This window comes from Rhinichthys klamathensis, unplaced genomic scaffold (genome assembly GCF_029890125.1).
Source record: "Rhinichthys klamathensis goyatoka isolate OS25496 unplaced genomic scaffold, OSU_Roscu_1.1 h1tg000576l_1, whole genome shotgun sequence".
In the NCBI taxonomy this organism is placed as follows: domain Eukaryota; kingdom Metazoa; phylum Chordata; class Actinopteri; order Cypriniformes; family Leuciscidae; genus Rhinichthys; species Rhinichthys klamathensis.
Genome location: NW_026607040.1, coordinates 79,780 through 104,571, shown reverse-complemented (window position 1 = coordinate 104,571; position 24,792 = coordinate 79,780). Strand labels below are relative to the sequence as shown.

At 40.3% G+C, this 24,792-nt stretch overlaps 1 protein-coding gene across 1 annotated transcript in view; it reads right to left on the bottom strand.

The window, feature by feature from the left end:
• LOC130075360 (collagen alpha-1(XIX) chain-like) overlaps window positions 1–24,792 on the bottom strand; it is a gene marked incomplete at its 5' end in the record, with an annotated part of 161,021 nt that overhangs the window by 57,714 nt on the left and 78,515 nt on the right. Inside the window, 2 exons of the mRNA XM_056239974.1 lie at window positions 2,638–2,673; window positions 12,315–12,359. Of these exons, the coding sequence (XP_056095949.1) occupies window positions 2,638–2,673; window positions 12,315–12,359 (81 nt within the window). The remainder of the gene's footprint in view (window positions 1–2,637; window positions 2,674–12,314; window positions 12,360–24,792) is intronic.

Sequence of the window (24,792 nt, the reverse complement as noted above, 5' to 3'; positions counted from 1 at the left end):
TTATTAACTCACTTTAATTAGGCTACTGTACTTGTCAAACGAGGGACTTGAAACATGTTGTATCAAATTGACTGGAAAAGTATAGGCTATAAAACATATTTTAATTAATGGAGGTATTTAGGGACTGTTTTGGTGTGACAAACTCATGAGCGAAAAGAAAATCAGTAGTTCTTGTCTAGTAAAAAGACTAGTTGTCTAGTTCTTGTATAGTAAAAAATCAAAATAAAACAGGGAAAAAAAGAAGAAAAGAAATCTTTAAAAAAACAGATACATTTACTTGAGACTCCAATAAGATATTAAGACCAGCATTTTAATATACTTTATTTTTATCCCACTACCAAAATATTTTATTTTCTAATTTATGCAAACATCTAACACAAATTTGAGGTTTATGATTAAAACAAAATTAATAAATAAAATAGATAATGGGGTAAACAAATTAAATAACATAAAAAAAAACAGGTGACGAGTAGTCAAATAGAAAGCAAACAGTTTACATTATGTGGATAAATTATCAGAGGAAGGTTAAAGATCAGACAGGCATGTGGTCCACCTTGAGACCTGACTGTGTGTGTCAGCGGTGGTGTGAACTGAAGAGTTAAGGAGCTGCATGTAAACACTCACTCTTGCTCTCTCTCTCTCTCTCTCTCTATATATATATACATGTATATACTGTATATTTATATTCATACACTGCCATTGCCCCTGGTGAGATATGACACCCCTGGGCTTCATGAAATTATTGCAGACCTTTTGCAAAAGCACTGTTCATAATTACCATCTGTCAGGCTTGAGTCTGAGGGGTGATGCAGGATGTGTGTGTGTGTGTGTGTGTGTGCGGCTGTTTAACATGCTGAGCAGACAGCCAGCGTTTGACTGAGGGAAGCCAATCGGTAGGATGCGAGCATGTCCTTCCTTCTCTGTTCTCAGGAGGACAGCACAGAATAAATGCTTCATCTCACTTTACCAACAGACAGCACATGCGTCTCAACATCTTCTATGTCCCTGACAGTGGCGCATGTGTTACCACTGACCTCAAAACAACTCAAATCTAATGATGTCTAGTGTGCAGTATACACTATTTACCACTAACTACTCTTTAAAAATAACACATGAAACCATTACTGTAACAGTCTCATTCTGTTTTGGATTCATTTTCATTCTGTTCCCCATTCTGCTTTGCCTGAGTACTGTTTGCTAGTTAGTTTATGGATTTTGATTGGATTACGTTTATCTCGTTATCTCCCGAGTCGAGTGTTACCTTGTTGTATTTAATAAAGACTGTTTTTGTTCTCTACTCCTTTCATTGTGCGCTTAAAGCCACGCTGTGACAATTACATTATTCCACGATAAATGTAGCATGCTATTGTTGTACGTTCTTATAAAGTTCCAATCATTTTGGAAATAGTTATTGTGTCATTACAATTTTCTAGACTTTTGGCAGTCCAATCATGTTAAAAATCAAAGCTGCCGTCACTCTTTACATGTAAACTTAAGTTAATACACGTAATATCCCACAATTTACTGTGTTCAAGAGCAATGCACAATAGTGTTGTCAAAAGTAGCGACTTCGGTACCAAGTCGGTACTGAAATCTTAAAACTGTGATGATACCAGCATTTCACTCTTCCTTTTGAGCGCTGTTGAACAGATTATTAAACACCTCTGATTGGCCATTGTGTTCATGAGCTCAACATATATTTCTCTGATTGGCCATTGTGTGATGGTATCGTCTGCTGATATTGTCACATTTTTTCAATTTTCAAGTTTACTTTTGACAACACTAATGCACAATCAAAAATATGAGTTAATTTCACAAAAAAATACACTAACTTCTTCACTAAAAAAATACACAAACAATCTTCACTGTTCTGACATCCAGGGCAAGGACTCATGGTCACCACAAGAGGACACCCATGAGCATCCTTCCTAATCATAATCAATACTCAAATTGATGCTTCCTTGTTTTACATAAATTCTGTAGCAGCAGATCTAGGCAGGTGGAGCTGGGGGAGGTGGAGGATTTCAGAGTTCAACAACATAAGGGCAGATCCCTTGAGCGCAGATGATGACGCTTGAGTGATCAAGAACATTCCAATATACAAATAAGATTTCCTTCAATTACTCAATTTTCGTTCCTTGCTTCTCGCATCCTACGTGGGTGGAGCTGAGACACGAAGAAAGGAAGCGAGTAAAGGGAACAAGGATGCACAATTTAGAAATGAGAAGCACCCTTAGACTTCAACATGTACATGAAGGCCACATAAAACGACCAGGATGTTGATGATAAACAACATTCAACAACTTACAAAAAAATAAAATATATTTTTTTAGCTTAAAACTGCCACTAGAGTCACCAAACATAACAGTCAAAATAATGTCAATTTTCAAACAGTCCTGAACACTTTCCCTGTCTACCATTGGTCAAAAAAAAAAAGACAACAACAAAAAACAAACAAACAATTAGCTCCACCCCAGACTCATGCCATTGGTTGAGCCGATGTTGCTATATGTCAGGCCGGTCGAGTGGTTTAAACAAACAGAGCAATGTTTTAAAAAGTACAACACTTGCTTACTTTAAAAAACGAAGAAAAAAAAACCTTACATTTAAAACCTAGAATACAGAGGTAAATCTTACCTTAACAGCTTCAGCATCACATGTACCAGGTGGACCCTGTGTTGAAGACATAAATCTCAATATTAGTAAATCAAACTTACACTTCCATTTGGTAGTTCATATGTAAATGCTTTGGGCAAGAAAGATAATTTCATAAAAATCCAAAATCTGATATTGTACAATGCAAAACAAAATGGAAATTCAGCTTTAACTGCCTGGCACAGCAACCAGGACAACATTCACTGCGTATTAGCCTCTGTCGCCCACGACTGCAGCAACAACACCTGAAAATGTCCTTGACAAAGGTCACTAGACACATCAGCTCAACTAAATATCCAGACAGATAAGGGCTCCTGGACCGCACATGGCATTCCTCGACACCTCGAGGCTGGGGGAGGATGTCTGTGCCGCCCGGGGCCCTCGTCTCTGCCACCGAACAACAGGCCACTCATAAATGCCAGCTCCCGGGGACAGAAGCAAGGTTGGCACATGCCATGGAAATTATCGAGACACTGCCATTTAAAAATGTCACTCCATAAAACCACTTCCCTCCCGACTCTCCACCACTTTATAACTTTACAGTGGTGAAGAGTGACAGATTTACAGTATTGTGTGAAACTAAAGGGTCAGTCACTGTTAGTATTCAGAACAAATCTGCAGTTTGCAGGCAACTTTTGCAGTTCTCTTTGCAGTTTAGTAAATCTTTAACCGAACAGTTCAACCAAAAATGCCAAAATGCAGTCATCATTTACTTTTACAATGAATCAAACAAGCAATTACAATGAATGGGGTATTCAAGATTCAAAAGGTTGCAAAAATGTCATCGAAATATTATTAAAAAAATGGTCCTTACGACTGCTATTTCATGTCTTCTGAAGCCATATTATATCTTTGCGTGAGAAATAGACCCTTATTAACTAAAATTCCTGACATCTGGCACTGAATCTTTTCAATGTTTCAATTCACAAAACCAGTTTGAATGATTTGTTTTCCAATTCACACTTGTTGCAGCATTTGGATAAGTTCATCAGTAAATAATTACTTATTAATAATTAATGTTAGTCTGTTCCTCAAACAAAGCTATCATATGACTTCAGAACACTTACAATATAGTTCACAAGTAAAATGAACCACTTTTATGATGCTTTTGCATCTTTTATTTAAATTTTAGTTTGAGATCCAGTTCTCATTTATAGTAACTGCATAGAAAAGAGTGACCAGCATAGTCTGACAAACAGGTTTAGAACAAAATGACAGTAAAAAAAAGTGTCAGAATAAAAAAATTGGGGTAAACTCTTCCTTTAAGTATTCATTCAATATGGCAATGAATTAATCACTCTTTTCTCACTCAAAAGAGATTTAGTAAAGCTGCAATGTTTATCCAGTTCCATAGATGTGGGTACAAACACAAAGCCAAAGGCAATGTAAATATGCCAGCAATTTCTGATGCAACATACGTTTCAAAGGCTGAAGTGTGTGCATGTGATTTTAACTTCACACACATTTTCATACTGATGCCACGGCTTTGATGAGATGACTATTTATCAAGCAGTAAACTAGGGCCCCTTTGAGAGTCTCCTCGGGATCTTCAATAACACTTATGCATGGGACTGCTCTTAATATGGCCCTCTGGGCTGCTTGAAATCGTAATTTGAAACGTCGAGCCACACAGCATATGTGATGGAGATTTCACTCAAACCAATGCAAAAACCAAGAAAGCTCTGCTCATCTGGAGGGAGATAAATATAGCAGCAGGTATCTGACCATTTAGCACAATGACAAATTTTGTTTGCATTTTGAAGCAGATTAATGACAACAATTATGCTTTCTGATTCTGCAAATTATTGAATTGCAGGGGAAGGAAATTAGGAACAGAAGTGATATAAACTAAAAGGTGCAAATGAGATTGATATATGCTCATTTTAGCCATATGTATATATTAGGGGTGTAACGGTACACAAAAATCACGGTTCGGTACGTACCTCGGTTTTAAAGTCACGGTTCGGTACGTTTTCGATACAGCAAAAAGTAAGAAATGCCAGAGAAATTTCCTATTTGTTAAAAGAAAAAATATTTTTTAAATAAGTGTGAGTTTTCCTACATCTTGAAACTTTCAGGTTTATAAATGGGTGTCATCTTTGAAGGATGAACAAATAATGTTTTGGTCATCACATTAAAAATATCATTTAAATAGCCTATATGAAGAGTTCAGATGTAAAAGCCATTTGAAATTTTCTTCTAGAATGATCATTTTTATCAAGCTTGTATATTTAAGTTCAGTAATTTCACTTAAATGGCAATGAAGATTACCTATTAATTGTCATTTGAGTGAAATTACTGAACTTAATATACAAGCTTCATAAAAATGATCATTCTAGAAGAAAAATTTCAAATGGCACTTAGAGGCTTTTGCATCTGAACTCTTCATATATTTATTTATACAATATTTGAGTTTTTAAATGCTGGAAAAAGATGTGTGAAGTAGGCTACTTGAAAGCATTTCACTATTCCAGCCAAACTGGTTACATTTAGTGTTACTATATTAAATCCATGGTGAATGTTGCTGGTCTGTGGACGTAAAGTATTACTAGTTCATTCACGGCACAATGTTTCTCCTGGTGTCCACGTCAGCGCTGTTTGATCTAATAGAGATCTACGGTTAATAACGGAGAAATGTGAATGCTTCTCACTAGATCTCGCAGCGATGTTATTACTTCAGTGGCGAATTCAAAGGTTTTCTTTACTGGATCTTAGCGCTGTGTTGTAACAGTGTCGCTTGATCGAGATCGGCTCGCCTCGCGCTGCACAGATGTTGCTGGTCCGAACTGCGATCCGTGAAGCACATAATGAGTTTCGTTCCGCTTTCATTACGCTTGCCATTTGATGTTGCGCAACGTTGTGGTGGTCGCGCCAACGCGAATTTTGTCGGCAGGAAAAATGGTCCAAGGAATCGTTCGGTTCGTATGCGTACCGAACCGGAAGCCTCGAACCGAAACGGTTCAATACGAATACATGTACCGTTACACCCCTAGTATATATATATATATATATATAAATAAATAAATATGTGTGTGTGTGTATGTATTTGAATCTCCTGTACACACAGCATCGCATTGTTATCTCTTTCGCGCTTGAACGAACAAAAACACAAAAGTATGCCAAAATGGCCGCTATCCTCGTAAGCACAGTCTTAAATGAGTTAAATAAAGTCTTAAATGACCGTAAAATGTTGTGAGGCCATGGGATGTGTGTCAGATCAACGTCATGTCAAAAATCACTAGTTGCTCTTGACTGAATAACTTTTGCAACTTTAATAACTCTTAAATAATAATTTATGCAGTGAAGACTGTGAAGTGTTTGATAACTTTACATTATTATTCTACATTAATTTGAGATTAACTGTGAAATTACAATATTATATATAATTTTATATATAAAATTACAATATTAAAAACTTTAATGTTAGGTGTGATTAATCTTGATTAATTACAGAGGGAAAAAACGCAATTAATTAGTTAATATTATATATATACCACAATTGTTTGATTAACATTAATGAAACAGACAGCCTATATTAAGACCTAATATACAGCACAAATCTAATATCATGTTTTTCCCCAACAGTTAACCAAACGTTTACTTAAGACATAACAGATAATGTTTGCGTGAATGTTTTGAAATACTGTGATTCTGTGTATACCGTAAAACTTCAAATAATAGCCCGGGTTTTTATTTTCCCAAATCGTCGAACTGCATTTGAACTCTCTTGTATTTGAGACAGGCGTCTATATGAGACAGGCCTTTATAATTTCGCTGAAATCTTATGAGCTAATGCCAGCTGGGTACAGCTGGCCAATTGACGCGAAGCATGCAAATACTGACAGGTTCTCGGGCAGTATAAAATGCATGGGCGTGACAATTACGTCAGAACATTCTGTATGTCACGCTAGAAGTTTTATCTTCACGCTAGAAGTCATTTAAGTCTTAAGTCATTGTGGAAGTTGCAATAGAGGACTACTCATGGCTGCTACATGCCAGATATGTGCGGGTCCCATTGACCCGCCCGACCTTCACCAGTACTGTGTCACCTGCCTGGGCATCGCCCACGCCGAGGCGCCACTCACGGACGGCACGTGCACTCACTGTGCCGAGCTGCCAGTGCGTGCCCTCAGAGCCAGAAAAGCAGGCAACAGCGGGGATGGGGCCTACTGCCGCCAGCGAGCCGCTAGTGGGCCCTCCCTCGCCCAGAGACGAGTTCGACGCTGTCAGCTTTGCGGACACGAGCATCCCAAATTGGCGCGCACCCACTCCGCCACGCAGTTCATGTTCCTCTGCTGTCGCCACGCACTGGTCATTTTCGCGGACGCGCTGGACTCGACGCAGAAGGCTCCGTTAAAAAGTAACTAGGTCTGGTATATCAACCAGGCTGCTTCAAGGAAGAGGACTCTGTTCTTCCACGAGCACATGGTAAAATCGCGCAGGCATTCTAAAGGGACGAGGCGGAAGCCCAGGGCTCTGTGCGCTCGCCCCCGACGAGGAGATCTGTGCCCGTCCGTTCGCCTCTGGGCGCGGATCTCAGCTTGCAGTCTAAGCCGTGCAAGTTCACGGCTTATCTGTCTGGAAAAGAAAGGCTCCAATCACTCCCTCCGGCCTCTTTGGTGACGCCGTGGAGTCAGTTACTGAGCATTTTTTCTGAGGCGCAGAAGCACAAAGGCTATGAGGAGCGAATATTGCTGCTCGTTCCAGAACTCGTCGAGCTCTCTCTCTTCGTCGTCCCGCCTAAGTTTGGCTGAGCAGCCCGCCAAAAACTGCTAGGCAGTAGGCAGTGGGCAGGACCAGGAATGTAGCGACATGGACCACGGGAAGGGCCGCCGCTCAGGCTTGAGTCCGTCACTGACTTTGCCTTAAAAACGTCCTGTTCTGAGAATGGAAGTGCACAGTCGCTATTTCATGGTGCTCAAGAGGGATGGAAGACTCCGTCTCCGTCTGATATGTGTTTATGCTGTTATGTTGCCCTGTATCCTTCAGTGCAACTGGCTATTCTGATCTAACTGCGTATTCACAGTTGTTGTCGCAACAGCGACTGGCGCTGTGTTTATGTACTGATGCATTATGCTGTTATGTTGCCCTGTATTGTTCAGTGCAACTGGCTATTCTGATCTAACTGAGTATATTCACAGTTGTTGTCACTAAGGCCACTGACGCTTTGTTTATGTTCATACTGATATGAGTCTATACGGTTATGTTGCTCTGTATTGCTCAGTGCAATTGGCTATTCTGATCTAACTGCGTATATTCACAGTTGTTGTCGCTATGGCAACTGCCGCTGTGTTTATGTACATACTGATGTGTTTATGCTGTTATGTTGCCCGGTATCCTCCAGTGCAACTGGCTATTCTAATCTAACTGCGTATATTCACAGTTGTTGTCGCTATGGCCACTGACGCTTTGTTTATGTATACTGATATGTGATTATGATATGCAATTCCGGTGTACTTGAGCTGAGCTGTCTATCAGCTGTGAGCACTCCTAGAGGAGCAATGCTATTGGCTGTTGTTCTACAAGAGAGTGTCAGTATCCTCGTGGACCCGAACTGGCCGAATCAGTCCTGGTTCGCGGACCTGAGAGAGTTAATGGTGGCTCCCCCATGGAAAATCCCCCTCAGGAAGGACCATGCTGTCTCAGGCGGACGGCACGATATAGCACCCCAGCCCCGAGCTGTGGAACCTTCATTTGTGGCCGCTACGGGGACCTTGAATGAGCGGGACACTCTGCATTCACGAGTGCTGAGCAGAGTCAAGGTGCGCGCCTATTACCAGATCGCCTCTGCGCTCTGAGATGGGTGCCAGGACATCGATTTGACCCGGGGATCGTTCCGTGTCGGATGTTTTGCGCTTTCTACAGCTCGGAATGGAGAGCGGGACTTTGCCATTCACGCTAAGGTGTAGGTGGCCGCTATTGCTGCTGTTCGTTCCCCGGGTTACGGGCAATCGATCGGTAAGCACGCTCTGGTGATCAAATTCCTCAGTGGAGCGAGGAGATTGTGTCCTTCACGGCCGCCCTCCGAGCCGCCGTGGGATCTAGTTCTGTTTTTGAGAGCTCCATCTCTACCACCGTTCGAGCCCCTAGCTTCGATTGCGGTTGAGGAGCTTTCCCTGAAGACGGCCTTACTTGCTCTCGCCTCAGCGAAGCGCATTGGAGACTTACACGCGTTCTCGGTGAACGACGATTGCATTTGTTTCGGACCTGGCGACTGCAGCGTCACTCTCCGGCCGAGACCAGGCTACGTTCCGAAGTCACTCAATACACCGTTTAGAGCACAGGTTGTTTCACTGCCCGCCTTTTCTGCTGAGCCATCAGCCTCGCGTGACGCCGACGCTCAGAGCTCTGTTTGCCCGGTCAGGGCTTTGCGGACAGTGGATGGCTCGGCCGCCTTTCGTCAGTCAGACCAGCTGTTTGTGTGCATTGGTCGATGTAATAAGGGACGTGCCGTTTCAAAACAGAGACTCTCACTAGATTGTGAATGCTATTGCATTGGCTTACGAATGCCAGGGGAAAGATTGTCCCCTTAACATCAGAGCTCATTCTACGAGGGCAATTGCTTCCTCATGGGCCTGGGCTAAAGGTATGTCTATCCAGGATTTATTCACATTCGCCAGGTTTTACAAGCTGGATGTATCCTCTGTAGCGTCACATGTACTTTCGGTGAGTTGAGTTTTACTGAAAATGTTTTGTTATCTGTTAACCAGCTATGCAGTAGTTACCATAGCTGCTAACTCTGTGTTATGGTTAATAAAGTTGATGCAGCTGTCACCGCAATCGCCGTCGGCACTGCGTTGAACTCTCAAGCTTGAGTGCTTATTGTGTTGTGTCTGCCCTATTCAGTGCAGCATTCAATTCCATTGCTTTGAGATATGTAGATTTTGATAAGGTCGGAGCAGGCCTCTCTTTGGTCTAGTTCCTCCTATCAGATGAGAGCGCTCTTAGTGACGCAGCTATTGGCTAGAACTGTCTTGCTTACGTTGGGTGTGGTTTGACCCCGTTCAGGGCTTATCTTCACTGCTCTCACGGCGGGATTTAATACAGTTCCCATATACGTCACGCTGACGTAATGTTTAAGTTACCGCCTCGAAAGGGAACTGCATTTTTCATGGACAAAGGAAAGGTACTCCTCTCAGAAAACGTACAAATAAAGAAACTTTTAGATTGTTATTTGGAGCATTGATATCGCTAGATGACGGCTTAATTAACAAATTTTCGCAAATACCTGAAATTCGACCACAATTTACATTTTTCACTTGTTTTGCCTGTAGCTCGTAATTAGCCCTTGCGCATTCCGACTCATTTTGCCAGTACGGGTCACACACACACACACACACACACACACACACACACATATATATATATATATATATATATATATATATATATATATATATATATATATATATATATATACACATTATATACAAAAGCTGTGTTTACACTATGACATAATTACCGTAGTCTCGTAATGACAACACGTGACTTTCTATACGGAGCTGTTTAAGTTCTAAGACAGGGGATTAAGCGTTTCTATGGCAACACTGTCAAAGCCTAAATTAATCTGCAGTGGCCATGGTGGTACAATCTTACAGGCTGTAATAACGAGCTCTACCATGTAATGCTTTTTACAAGTTGAAATATTGTAATTACGTAGGTAATTTCAACATGGTGTGAACGCACCTACACACACACACACACACACACACACACACACACACACACACACACACGGGTTGGACAACGAAACTGTAACACATCTGTGACCAGGACAGCAAGTCTTTCTGGTGTATCGAGAGCTGTGGTATCCAGGGTAATGTCAGCATACCTCAAAGAAGGACGAACCACATCAACAGAAGTAACTGTTGATACAAGAGGAAGCTATCTAAAAGGGATGTCCAGGTGCTAACCAGGATTGTATCCAAAAAACATAAAACCACAGCTGTCCAACTCACTACAAGAATTAAATGTGCACCTCGACTCTCCTGTTTCCACCAAAACTGTTCGTCGGGAGCTCCACAGAGTCATATTTATGGTCGGGCTGCTATAGCCAAACCTTTGGTCACTCGTGCCAATGCCAAATGTAGGTTTCGATGGTGCCAACAGTGCAAATCTTGGGCTGTTGACAATGCGAAACATGAATTGGTCTCTGTTGAGTCCACCTTCACTGTCTTTACCACATTCGTGTGAGTTACAGTGTGGTAAAGCCCCAAAGAGGCTTAACACCCGGATTGTTGCGTGCCTAGAGTGAAGCACTGGGGTTGATCAGCGATGGTTTTGGCTGCAATATCATGGCATTCCCTACTGTGGACGTGTCACTGCAAAGAACAACAGAACCATTCTGGAGGACCATGTGCTCCTAATGGTTCAAACATTGTACCACGAAGGGGGTGCTGTGTACCAGCATGATAATGCACCAATATACACAGCAAGACTTTTGACAGTATTGGTTTGACAAACATGAAAGTGTAGTTGAACATCTCCCATGGCCTGCCCAGTCACCAGATCTAAATATTTTTGAGGCACTTTGGGGTATTTTGGGGACGCAAGACAGAAAACGTTTCCTCCACCAGCAGTGACCTGGCCACTGTTCTGGCTCAAAATCACCCTGGCCACTGTGCAGGACCTGTACTTGTCATTCCCAACACAAATTGATGCTATATTGACCATAAAGGAGGCCCTACACCATACTAATAAATTATTGTGGTCTAAAAACCCCTGTATATTCAATCATTTAAGACTAAAAAGTATTGATACAACTTTATCACCTTAAAATGAACTGGTTTTCATGGTTATTAGGAATGAATGATACCTATCTAAACTTTACTTTTGGACCATGCAACATCTGGACTTTGCGCTTTCAATTTTAGGAGAAATGTTGGAGAATTTAGAACATTACAGAAATGTCTCACCAAAATATATGAGACAAACACGCAGGGTTTAAAACTTTGTGAATGACAGGCCTAGAAATTTGTGGAGATTTCTGCAGAGTTTTGCAGGAACAGATTCTGTGTGGGCCTGAGAGTGGCTCATAATGTTAATGCTGATATATACCAAATATGTCATCCACTGCATCAACAGGTAATACCAGACATTTTTTACAACGTGCTTCCTCACTAAATAATTAAAAATAATCAAATCTACGGTGGCCGAGAGAGCTCAACGTGCTGTAACTGAAGAAAACACATGCAAATAGAAACAAAAATGCATGCAAATAGAAAAAAACACATGCAAAGAGAAAAAAAACACCCGCAAATTAAGAAAACATCTTCATCAGTTTCACAACACACATGTGCTCCAAATACTCACAACACAACCAAATACAGAAACGCACTGCCATGGAAACATTCCCGTTGTGGTCTGTGTTATTTGCAGCGCGTTTCTGTATTTGGTTGTGTTGTGAGTATTTGGAGCACACATGTGTTGTGAAACTGATGAAGATGTTTTCTTAATTTGCGGGTGTTTTTTTTCTATCTGGATGTGTTTTTTTCTATTTGCATGTGTTTTCTTCAGTTGCAGCACGTTGAGCTCTCTCGGCCACCGTACAATTCAGTTCCTGAACTGTAACAGTACAGTTGTCGGTCTCCCTCATTATTAAATATTTGGCCACTTTCTTGTCCACACTCTTTTTTCACAAACTATAAACTAAGTCTTACCGGTGGTCCTGGAGTGCCCGGTTCTCCTGATTTTCCCCGCCGGCCCTGCGACACAGAACATGAGAGAATAAGTAAAGACAGACCGTTTCAACAACAGGTTTATGCTTGGCAATGCTGGGTGGCAATTAGAAGACGACAGCTCCTCTTGTAGCAGTGACTAATTTGCTTTTAATTAACCGAAAGAAAACAGCTTAATTGCATAGCTCTGTGTGGTGCATCGCTTTCTCAATACCACCCAAGTCTATCACCTCCCTCCCAGCTGTGACAAACCCCGGCCACATCAATCAAAGCAGGCCCTCTGTGACGAACAGAACGGGCCCCTGTGCACGGACCCGAATGCTCGCCTGGACATAATGGACTATTCACAAATATAATAACCCCCTTCAATTCATGTGCTCGAAACACACAAAACGGCAAAGTGCATGAGGTGGGCACAATGAAAGCCGTCAAAACTGCCAGTCACCGGTTTAATTTTTCGAAGCGGCACGATGACATGAGCGTATCGAAAAAACTGACATAAAGACAACCTCGAGGAAATTAGTTTCCACATTGTCGCTCGAAGAATGAGCAGGACGTCTTTGCTAAATTAATTTTATGGAGACGTTTTATATACATGCACACGGTGCAATTTCAGCACTATGTACAGCTTTATTACGAATTCAGCAGGCGGCGGAGGAGGACCAGACTGTTTTTTGTCTTTTTTTGTGTGTGTGGGGAGTGTTTGTGAGATCGCTGGTCATGGTTGGATGAAAGAGGAAGTGGAACATTGCACACAAAAGGCAGTGGCTTGTCTGTATCCCCAGAACTGTTCATTTACATATTCTTTGATTCGACGATGTTGAGTTTGCCTGTGTGTCATTTTCATTACCTGCAACATAAAGAACTCCCAAAAACTGAACCACTTTCATCATCAGGCCTTGTATGAATGCACGTGTGCTGGTAATTTTAGAGCAATAAGGGAAAATTAACCTTAATGACAAAACAACCAGAAAGAATCTCAGCAGATACTTGTATCAGACATTGTCTGAAATTCCCTGCTCAGATGTTTCTCTTCTTGATGTCCTGGTGTGTAACTATGGCCTAATTCTAGGTTGTTGTGGATGGTTGCTTGGGTGTTTCTAACTGGTTGCTTACTGACAGGATAGGCAGGTAACTTGATATGGTCAAGATATAGTGCCTCTTTCATGGTTCTCAAACATGTTGCTTTATGTTGGTTTTTAGAAGATGGCGGGTGACCAACCAATGATCAGCTAATATTTAGCTTGGACCAGCTAAAAAACTGTCCATAAACAGTTAAACCATGCCCTAACCAGACATAATGCAATGTGATTCCAGCGACAAGATTTTTTTCTGTCCACACCAGATGATACACGACTACAAAAAGTAACAGCCAATCAGAAGAGCGCGTGGGCGGAGTCTCTTTCCAGGCCACTGCACTCGCAATAAAATGGATAAGTACATAATCAAATTCATAAATATTACACCCTTTTACAAATTAAGGCCCCGATATATGTCAAGCGAAATTGAAGAACGAACATTATGTGACATCATTTCGTACAAAATCAGGTCAAAACGAACTTGGTTTGGAGTTCGTTTTGGGAGTTCAAAACAGCTTGCCATGGCTGGTAAACACCTTTCTACTACAATTGGTCCGTGGCGATTACATAATAGGCAGGTGTGCGCGGAGGCTCCGCCTTTCACGTGGAAATCTTATCCGGTTCATTTCTTCTGTTCAGTCCGTTGAGGTCAGACATCCGTGAGTGAAAACATAAACACAATGGAGATCTGATTTATAGTAGAAAATGAAGTTGTACTTCTGATGAAGCGAGACACTGACATGTTTAATACGGTAACGCTCCTTAAAGGGATACTTCACCTCTGCAAAGATGAATGTGTATTTAAAATGGGTCATTTATGTAGAAGAAATGTAAAATTATTTTTGAATTTGGAGCTTTCTAGACTGAGAAAAGCCAGAAAATGTATTTTTGGCTTATGTGGATGAAAGACAACAACTCCCAGAATGCACTTGCTTTGCTGCCCTAGGAGGCCACGCCTACCGGTAATAGAGCGCAGTAGTTAAACAACAAGTCTAGGCTACTAGTGAGTCTCCGTGATGAGTCTGCCCGGGATTTCGAGATCGCCCAAAATGTCCGGGATTCGGCTTTTGCGTACAGTCGCCATTCATTATGTTTACTGTGGCGAGCAGGACGAGGCCGGTGGCGTGATTACTGATGAGAGACACCTGTAAGACGCATCGGTCTCGTATCTCTCACGGAGGAGCGGGAATTTTCTTAGCAATGTTAAAACGCACATCAACCGATCACTTCTTTAGCGTTCATGTAAACAATACATTCAGATTCACCAATCGGAATGAATTCATTTAGATTGAAACAAAAGGTGTGCATGTAAACAATAAATGGCGACTGCAGAAAGCAAAAGCTGAATCCCGGACATTTTGTACGATCTCGACGGCCGGACAAGTCCGGAAAAAAGAGGATGAATGGTAACCCCTACTACTCAGCTTTCTCCACAGAACAAGAGCCTGCTAGCTTAGCTTCCAAACAAAGATGTCTGACACTATGTGTACATTCTGTGAGTGAGATCCCACCCTCTATGGGCGGGTTGAGAACATGCGGGACAGCCCCTTCTACTGACTGTAGTCTTTAGCCTCTGGCCATAAAATCCTCCGATGACGCAAAATGACGATTTTTGCGTCATCGGAGGATTTTTTCCAGAGAAAAAATACAGAAATCTCTCGTCTCAGGGGGATATGAGGGTAGAAAGCATGGTAATTTGAAAATACTACAGGTTTTCTACTAATACAAAGCTTAATGCTAAATCCTGAAGTATCCCTTTAATTTTAAGCAATCTATTGTATAAAGTGCTATATAAAAGCGACGTGACTTTACTGGAGTGCCGAATTGCAGAGCTCGAGCAAACATCCATGTTGCTATGATCAGTTCAGATGCTTTTCTTATGATTCTTATTAAAAATTCTTGCTGTTTTTAAAATTTTGTTGTGTTTATTCTGTTATTGAGAGGAAAGCAGGCAGCACATATTTACATATCCATCTAAACGCCGCTTTGAGCTGTGTGGGCGACGTCGGATGTTCGCTAACAGTATATCGCTGCTCACGTATTTCGAACTTCGTTTTACCCCTAAACGAAGAATGAAAAAGAACTTCGCCGTGAGTATATCTGGGCCTTTGGGGATGTCTCGATCAAGTTTTCTGTGCCCCCGATTCAATCAGTCATTAAATATTGAGTATCTGCCAATACAGAGTCTGTCCAATATGTACATTTTCCTAGTGATTGGTGCACACTTCAAGTACATTAAAGTTATTCAAATCAATCCAATGCAAGGCCGTGCAGAGAGTTTCTCTGGGGCAGCTCAAATGTAAAAAAGGGGGCATCGATCACATCGACCGACTCGGGACATCCCTATATTAAAAATACATAGTGAGTAAACGAAACAATCTTTGTCATAGAATACACTTGTTTGTCCACATTGAGTTCCCAGTTTGAACGTTTTTTTGTTTTCTTTCATTTGTTTTTACGATATGAGGTTGTAGCTTTCAGAATGGCTATAAAAGGTCACGCAAAATGATCGCGTTAAATTCTTTACACAATAAATAAAGCACATAACCAGTACCTCATTGTTATACTTTGTATGTTGTTGTTCCAGCTGTGACGTTGTCAGAAACAGAAACTGTTTCTAAAGTAAAATCCCAGTTCGCTTGTCGCATGTTGCCCTCATGGCTGGTTAGGACAAAAACTAACAAGGAAAAGATACCTTTTATCGCGTGTCTGGTTACGACACTCTGTTAAACTGGATTTTCCATCCAATCTTCAATCCACACGCATGATCCTCTTATCAACAAGCCTTTGATTCAACAAACAATTTGAATGTATCATTCAGATAGCATTAACTGAAAAAAAAAAACCTTTAAAAATGAGCAAGATTTATACTATAGAATACATCACGGAGATAATAAGATCAAAATCCACTCCTCCCTACTCATCCACTGCAAATATTTCTGTAAAATATCAATTATAACTGAAGTAGTTCAGTAATGCCAACATAATTATGATTGTTCTGCTACAGTAAGCAAGGCATTAGTATAAATTAGGAATATGAGGAAATATTAAAGAGAAAATATGTAATTCTCAATATGTAATATGTAATTCTCATGGCTTTGAAAGTTTATATCCATCATCTGATTATGCTGTTCAGTGAAAATCAGTCTGGGTGTTATCAGCAGTAATGATATGTTAACACGATGCAGATTCTGCACAACAGTTCAATGAACGGTTTGTTCACGTTTCAGCCTGTGCTTTCTGAAAAACACAAGACAACAAAAGCTATATGAAAAAAATATGCCAAACAGATGATGAATGATGTATTTTCTAATTATCTTCTCTTTTTTTTCCTAAAATATTGCTCTTATGTGAATACTAATATCTTGGTGGTCATGAGATCCGCCTCATGCATTATAGAAATGTGTGTGTGTGTGTGTGTGTGGGGGGGGGGGGGTGTTACATGCAAAGCAAAAGTTGTAGATTACATTAATTGAGAGTGCCTCGCAAACCACAGGTCTGGGTTTTTTTCTAGTTGTTCATTGGCTCAATACAATTTTCAGCCAACACCCGTTACATGATCTTTAAGAAATCATTTGAATGTGCTGATTTGGTGCTCAGTTGCACAGTTGTGGTACTTCAAGTGTGAAGCCTTCAGTTGCTAAAGCTTTGAATACACTTGCAAGTACCTTTATACTTTCAAGTAAAATCCTGGCTAAACACAAACACATTTATCCAGAAACGCATCCCCCTGTCGTTGTTGGTTTTTTCTGAGAGATGTAGGGCATGCACACTACTGTCTAAAAAGAAAGAAAGAAAGCAAACTGGATCTAACCAGGACAGAAAGAGACATGGACGGCCCAGATGCACCACAACATGAGGACAAGTACATCAGAGTGTCTAGTTTGAGAAACAGATGCCTCGCTGGTGCTCAGCTAGAAACTTCACTGAACAAACCAAACACCAGCTTCATCTGTGAAGTGAAGAGCAGACTCTGAGGTGCTGGCCTTTACATAGAGTTTCAAAGAGAAGCCACATCTGACACTGGCAAAGAAGAACATGGTTACAATGGGCAAAAGAACATATAGATGCAGACTATTCTTAAAGGGATAGTTCGCCCAAAAAATGCTGTCATCATTTACTCACCCTCAAGTTGTTCCAAAACTGTATGAGTTTCTTTCTTTTGTTGAACACAAAATAATATATTTTAAAGAATATTGGTAACCAGACAGTTGATGGTTAGCCACATTCTTCAAAATATCTTCTTTTGTGTTCAAACTCATACAGGTTTCGAACAACATGAGGTTGAGTAAATGACAACATTTTCATTTTGGGGTGAACCACCCGAAATTGCTTTTTTAAAGACCAGACAACAAACGGCTGGTAGGGACTACACGAGCTTCCTCTTGGGTTAGTGACATCACTAACCCGAAAATGTACATAAACCCCACCCCCGGGAACGTGATTTATAGATTATCATGACAGAATATGCTAATCAATGACAAGAAGATAACTACACATAAGCTACATAAATTCATCAACATGTAGACAACATTTCTGAATGGTTAGTTGTCACTTCTTGAGTCTCTCCATCTTTGTCTGACTCCAGTTTGAACATAAAAGGCTAAAAGTTTTTGAAATGTTCAGTGCATGTCTGTGTGAGGACACAAGCTGTTGAAGCTCCGCCCTCTGTGCCGGGAGCAGCAGCTCATTTGCATTTAAAGGGACAGACACAAAAACGGTGCATTTTTGCACACCCTCAAAAAGGGACAATTTTAACATGCTATATAAAAATATCTGTTGGGTATTTTGAGCTAAAACTTCACATACACACTCTGGAGACATCAAAGACTTATTTTACATCTTGTGAAGAGAGAATTATACCACCCCTTTAAGAATGGATGCATTTATGTTTAAGCTGTTGAATGAAGACTTTGATTATGAGGTTATGAGAAATGCCTAAGAGATAAAACTTAAGCTGATTATCTTAATAAACTGACAACTAAGTATGTCACAGTGAGGAAATTTTCACACCAGTAAATATACTTGCGACACACAGCTAGTACAGTAAATGGGGTATAGAAATCGCTTTTGAAAGCGCTCGCTTTTCACGCTCGAATTTGCGATCACGTGTACTCTGTGTATAGGCCTAATTTGCAGGCATCAGAGAGCTGATATCAATATGTCAGGTATTAAAATCACTTTTATCAGCAGCCATATCACCCTGTAGGCCAAGACTGGTTGCCCACTGAAGCTAAGCAGGGTTGAGCTTGGTCAGTACCTGGAAGGGAAACCTCCTGGGAAAACTAGGTGCTAATAGAGGTGTTAGTGAGGTCAGCAGGAGGTGCTCACCCTGTGGTCTGTGTGGGTCCTAACGCCCCAGTATAGTGATGAGACGTTAAACTGAGGTCCTGACTCTCTGTGGTCATTAAAAATCCCAGGATGTCCTTCAAAAGAGTAGGGGTGTATCCCGATATCCTGGCCAAAACTTTCCCAGTGGCCCCTGTCCATCATCATGGCCTCCTAATCATCTCCACACTGATTGGCTTCAACACTCTGTCTCCTCTCCACCAGTAAGCCGGTGTATGGTGGGCGTTCTGGCGCACTATGGCTTTCCGTCGCATCATCCAGGTGGATGCAGCACATTGGTGGTTGTTGAGGAGATTCCCCCCCTTCTGTAAAGCGCTTTAAGTGCTTAGAAAAGCGCTATATAAGTGTAACAAATCATAATTAAGTGTAACAAATCACTGTGCTGCAACTCTGCAGCTCGTGCTGTATTTCAGTTTATAATTGTAGTGTCCATTGTCCAACTAAACAAACTGGTTTTAATCTGTGTAGAAAAATCAAAAAGACAATGGGGCAGTGCCGGGGCGAGCAAGTAATGTAATCTGTGTACGGTCCAACACTGTGTAACACCGGTAACACCGACAAAGGCAACAAGCGTACTGACAAGTAAATAAGATTCAAATTAAAAAAATTAATTGTCAGACCGGGTCAAATAATATTTCTATTTCACAGTACATAAAATAAAGTGCTTATAGCTGTGGGATGACCTGTTCAGACAAGGGCATCTCTACATGTCAAAAAAAAAAGGGATCAATTGTGTGACACTTCAACCTTTCACACAGACCTCAGATCACTCACACACAGCCTCGTTTTCCTCTCACCCTGTTGCTATGCAACCCAGAGCGGCCTATACATTTCACAACATTGATTATTGTAAGTTCTTGTGAGGGCCAAGTTTAGGTCACAGACATACATTAGGGAGCAACAGCTGTGGGAGGTGTGTGTGTGTGCGCGTGCGTGCGTGTGCGTGTATGTGTGTGTAATGCATGTATGAGAGAAAGGGAAAAAGAATGACTGATTAATGATTGTTTACATGCACAGATTTCCAACTCAAATGAACTCATCCAATTGCAGAGTCTGAAAGTACACAACCCCAAACTCTGTAATCCTATGAAAATATCCGTTCACACGAGCATCACACATATTCTCAACAATATTTATATGTATACAAAGAGTCACATTTATTTATCATACTGACTAGAAGCAATGGGAATTATATGAGGTCAAATGGAACTACTCTGGTTCTGATTCCACAATATTAACTACACTACCGTTCAAAAGTTTGGGGTCAGTAAGATTTTTTCATTAAAGAAATTAATGCAAGGATGCATTAAATTGACTAAAAGAGACACTAAAGATATGTATAATGTTACAAAAGATTTTTATTTCAAATAAATGCTGATCGTTTGCACTTTTTAATAAAATCAAATAATTGGATAAACCAAATCAGCATATTAGAATGATTTCTAAAGGATCATGTGACACAGAAGACTGAATGACTGCTGAAAATACAGCTTTGCCATCACAGGTATAAATTCTCTTTTCAAAATATTAAAAAAGAAAACAGTTATTTTAAATTATAATAATATTTCACAATATTACGGTATTTTTACTTTTTTTTTTTTTAAACAACATAATAAATCTTATTGACCCCAATGTTTTGAACTGTAGTGTGTATTCTGTAACTAAACATACTTACAAGAATTGAGCACAACATAAAAAAAGCAGTGTGCAGTTCGAATTGAACATGAAAGAGGTTCAATGAGTAGCCTATTTCAAGAACTGTTCCACACTATTCAGTGAGTGAGCGAGTCATTGTAGGCCAGTTCATTGAAGGCCTAAGTTTAACTGATTTATTAAGAACAACCAGCTCATAAGAGTCATTTTTTCAGGATTTGGACTCCACTGGTCTCATTGTGTGAAGAAAGACATTAGGCCCTTTAACACATACTGTACAGTCTTTTCTGGTAAATTACTGGCACGTTTGAGCTCCCGCAACAACCAATGAGGTTCATTCTCGTGTTACGCAGCACATTTTAGCTCCCGCAACAACCAATGAGGTTCATTCTCGAGTTACGCAGCACGTTTGAGCTCCCGCAACAACCAATGAGGTTCATTCTTGTGTTACGCAGCACGTTTGAGCTTCCGCAAAAACCAATGAGGTTCATTCTTGTGTTACGCAGCACGTTTGAGCTCCCGCAACAACCAATGAGGTTCATTCTCGTGTTACGCAGCACGTTTTAGCTCCCGCAACAACCAATGAGGTTCATTCTCGAGTTACGCAGCACGTTTGAGCTCCCGCAACAACCAATGAGGTTCATTCTTGTGTTACGCAGCACGTTTGAGCTCCCGCAACAACCAATGAGGTTCATTCTTGTGTTACGCAGCACGTTTGAGCTTCCGCAAAAACCAATGAGGTTCATTCTCGTGTTACGCAGCACGTTTGAGCTTCTGCAACAACCAATGAGGTTCATTCTCGTGTTACGCAGCACGTTTGAGCTCCCGCAACAACCAATGAGGTTCATTCTCGTGTTACGCAGCACGTTTTAGCTTCCGCAAAAACCAATGAGGTTCATTCTCGTGTTACGCAGCACGTTTGAGCTCCCGCAACAACCAATGAGGTTCATTCTCGTGTTACGCAGCACGTTTGAGCTCCCGCAACAACCAATGAGGTTCATTCTCGAGTTACGCAGCACGTTTGAGCTTCCGCAAAAACCAATGAGGTTCATTCTCGTGTTACGCAGCACGTTTGAGCTTCTGCAAGAACCAATGAGGTTCATTCTCGTGTTACGCAGCACGTTTGAGCTTCCGCAAAAACCAATGAGGTTCATTCTCGTGTTACGCAACACGTTTGAGCTTCTGCAAGAACCAATGAGGGTCATTCTTGAGGATCATGAGGTTTTTTTCTTGCCCGTCAAGAAGGTTTGGTGCAGGTTCGGTTGAGCTTCGGTTGTTTATGTTTCCTGATCAATGTTTATATGTGAATAACAGCCTAAATTAAAGCGGTTCATCATATAAAGCGATCAAGTCTCTTCAGAAAATTTGGACTAAAACGCCCAATTCATATGGATTAGATTTACGATCTCTTTATGAACTTTTTGAAGCGTCAAAGTGGTAGTTGCTTCAAATTCTGGTCATTTTACAGAAATTTACTGGGATTGCTGTGTGAAAGGGGCTATTGTCTGTTTGTAGTATTGTAATGGCCCCGGTCTGTCACGTCAAATTCAATTCAGATTTCAAGCTCACAACTTAGCTAAAATGTGATTTCTGTTGCTGCGGTACTGAAGATCAAATCTCTATTCAGCAGAGTATTCAGTATTCAGTGAAGGAATTCAGACATTACAGAACCGTTAATAAAACCAAGCATGAGATATCCCCATACTCAGGACAGACGTTTGCAAAGCCTTATCTGAAAGGTTTTACCATATGCTTTAATCTTTCATTTGAACCGTGCCCCACACAGTCGGGCCTGGAGAATGCCAGCGTACCCGCAGGACGGACTACACTAAAATGAGATGGGTTGCTTACGTCTAACCCACTTCTGTCTCGCCAGGAGCAAAGCAAACAAACATCAACCTGGGTAATCTTTAAAGCAGCGCTCTAATCCTGATCTGAGATGTCAACAGTCTCACTGAGACCCCGCCTGGGTCAGGTGCCGTGGATTACAGAATATGTGTTAAAGTGACGCATGGGGGTGAGGAGGAGGGAATGACGGACATAAAGGCACATCTAGCATTTCAAAAGCTCCAGTAATCTGCTGTGAACACACACACTCCTACAAAGAAGAGGTCAGATGATAAGCCAGAGAGAGCCTGTAATGTCTGTCATTAAAGAATCTAATCCTCTACACACATATATATATATATATATTTCCCATAAGCTGTTGGAATGTTTGGAAAGGAAGTCTCTTTCACTTACATGCATTCCTCAAGACATTTTGCTGTTGAGATTAAAGACAAACAATATGAAGGACATTTCAATTTTTATTTGAACTTCTTTTTAAAAAATTGACGAATGAATATGATGGATGCCAGCATAACGTTGCATTTTCTACCTTCAGCCTTCTTGACCACACATATGATGCCTTAAAATGCTGTCTAGGTAGGGAGCTCACTGAGTTTTGGAACAGAGCTCCAGATCTACCAGTAATAGCCTATATTTTCTTTCTTTTTCCACTCAGAATCTACAGGAAATCAAAGAAAGTGGCTTCTCTGTAATTGGTGTAATTAAAAATCTGCAGAACAACAATCCTCATGCAATTTAGCTCTTATCACTCATTACAGTTACCCACAATATTTTGTGGATGCTTTTGTATATGTACACAGATGTTGTTGCACTGCTCAAATGCAATGCGAAACCCCCGTGAAACACACGCTACAGGACATGACAGCCACCAGCCAGTGTCTTGTCTCCATGGTTACAGGTTGCTCCTCTAGTGATATCTGATAAAATGAAGTCTCTTTTGCCAATTGATCCTGTGCTCCACCACTGGTGTCACCGTGAGTCATCCGGGAGCCACACAAGTGGTTGTGTGTGTGCTGGTGATTCACACTCAACCATCATGGCCACAGACAGATAGTCAGACCCACACAACAGTTTATATTAGGGCTGGGTAAAAAAAAAAAAAAAAAAAAATAGATCTCATTTTGAAGAACTGAAATTGATTCTTAAAGGGATAGTACACCCAAAAATGCTAATTCTGTCAGTAATTACTCACCCTCATGTCGTTCCAAACCCGTAAGACTTTCGTTCATCTTCGGAACACAAATTAAGATATTTTTGATTAAATCTGAGAGCTTTCTGTCCCTCCATAGACAGCTACCACTTTAACGCTTCAAAATGTTCATAAAGAGAGAATTAAACTAGTCAATATGAATTGAACATGTATCTTCAGAAAATTTGGACTAAACTGCTCAATTTATATGGTGAACAGATTGAATTTAGGATTTTATTCACATATACTTTGAGTTCTGAAGATGAACGAAAGTCTTACGGGTTTGAAACGACATGATGGTGAGTAAATGATGACAGTGAACTATGCCTTTAAATCCCAAGAATGTTTCAGTCTATGCTGTTGTCAGGTTTCGAACAATGTCAAGTAATGTTATATTCACCTCAAAAGCCATTAGGCGCATTTTGATAAAAATATAAACTATATTGCATATTCATTGTATTTTTACTTCAATATGTATTGTGTTTGAATACATTTTTAGGTTTTTTTATGACAGCCACCATTTAAATGTTTAAATTTTTAGAAAAACATTACATTTTGAATTACATAATTAGAACGTTATTATAAAAACGTGTAATTATGTAAGTAGCCTCAAATTAGTTGATTTTAACCTTTAATATCATATTGATGTACCAACTGGGTTCCCTGTATAGTTTATAGCTTTATATTAACTTTCGGACTAACGTTGTTATAATGAAATAAAAATGTATGTTTCTTGAGGAAATTGACCATGTGCGGCACCTGATATTTGATATCGAATCAAATTGATTCGACAATCAAAAGCTTGTGAATCGAAATCGAATTGAGCCATGAAATTTGTGTCAATGCCCAGTCCTAGTTTATAGAGATATACACATATGTGGTAAACAAACAAACAAACAAATAAATAAAATTGGAAAGACAACAACCTAGAGAATAATTGCTGAGAAAAAAATTACCACAGTAACCATAAGAAAAATCAGTTACACACTGATATTAGCTTCATATAAAAAATAATAAACTAAAAAACAAACACAAAACTAGGAAAAAATAAATTCAGCTTTGCCATCACCGTTATAAATGATATTTTAAATATATTAAAATAGAAAAATAGAAATATATATGAATATATTTAATATTTCACAACATTACTGGTTTTCTATATTGTTGATCAAATAAATGCAGCCTATAATCTATATGTATCCATCTATCTATCTATGAAGAGTTCAGATGCAAAAGCCTCTTAGTGCCATCTGAAATTTTCTTCTAGAATGATCATTTTTATCAAGCTTGTATATTTAAGTTCAGTAATTTCACTTAAATTGCAATGAAAATTACCTATTAA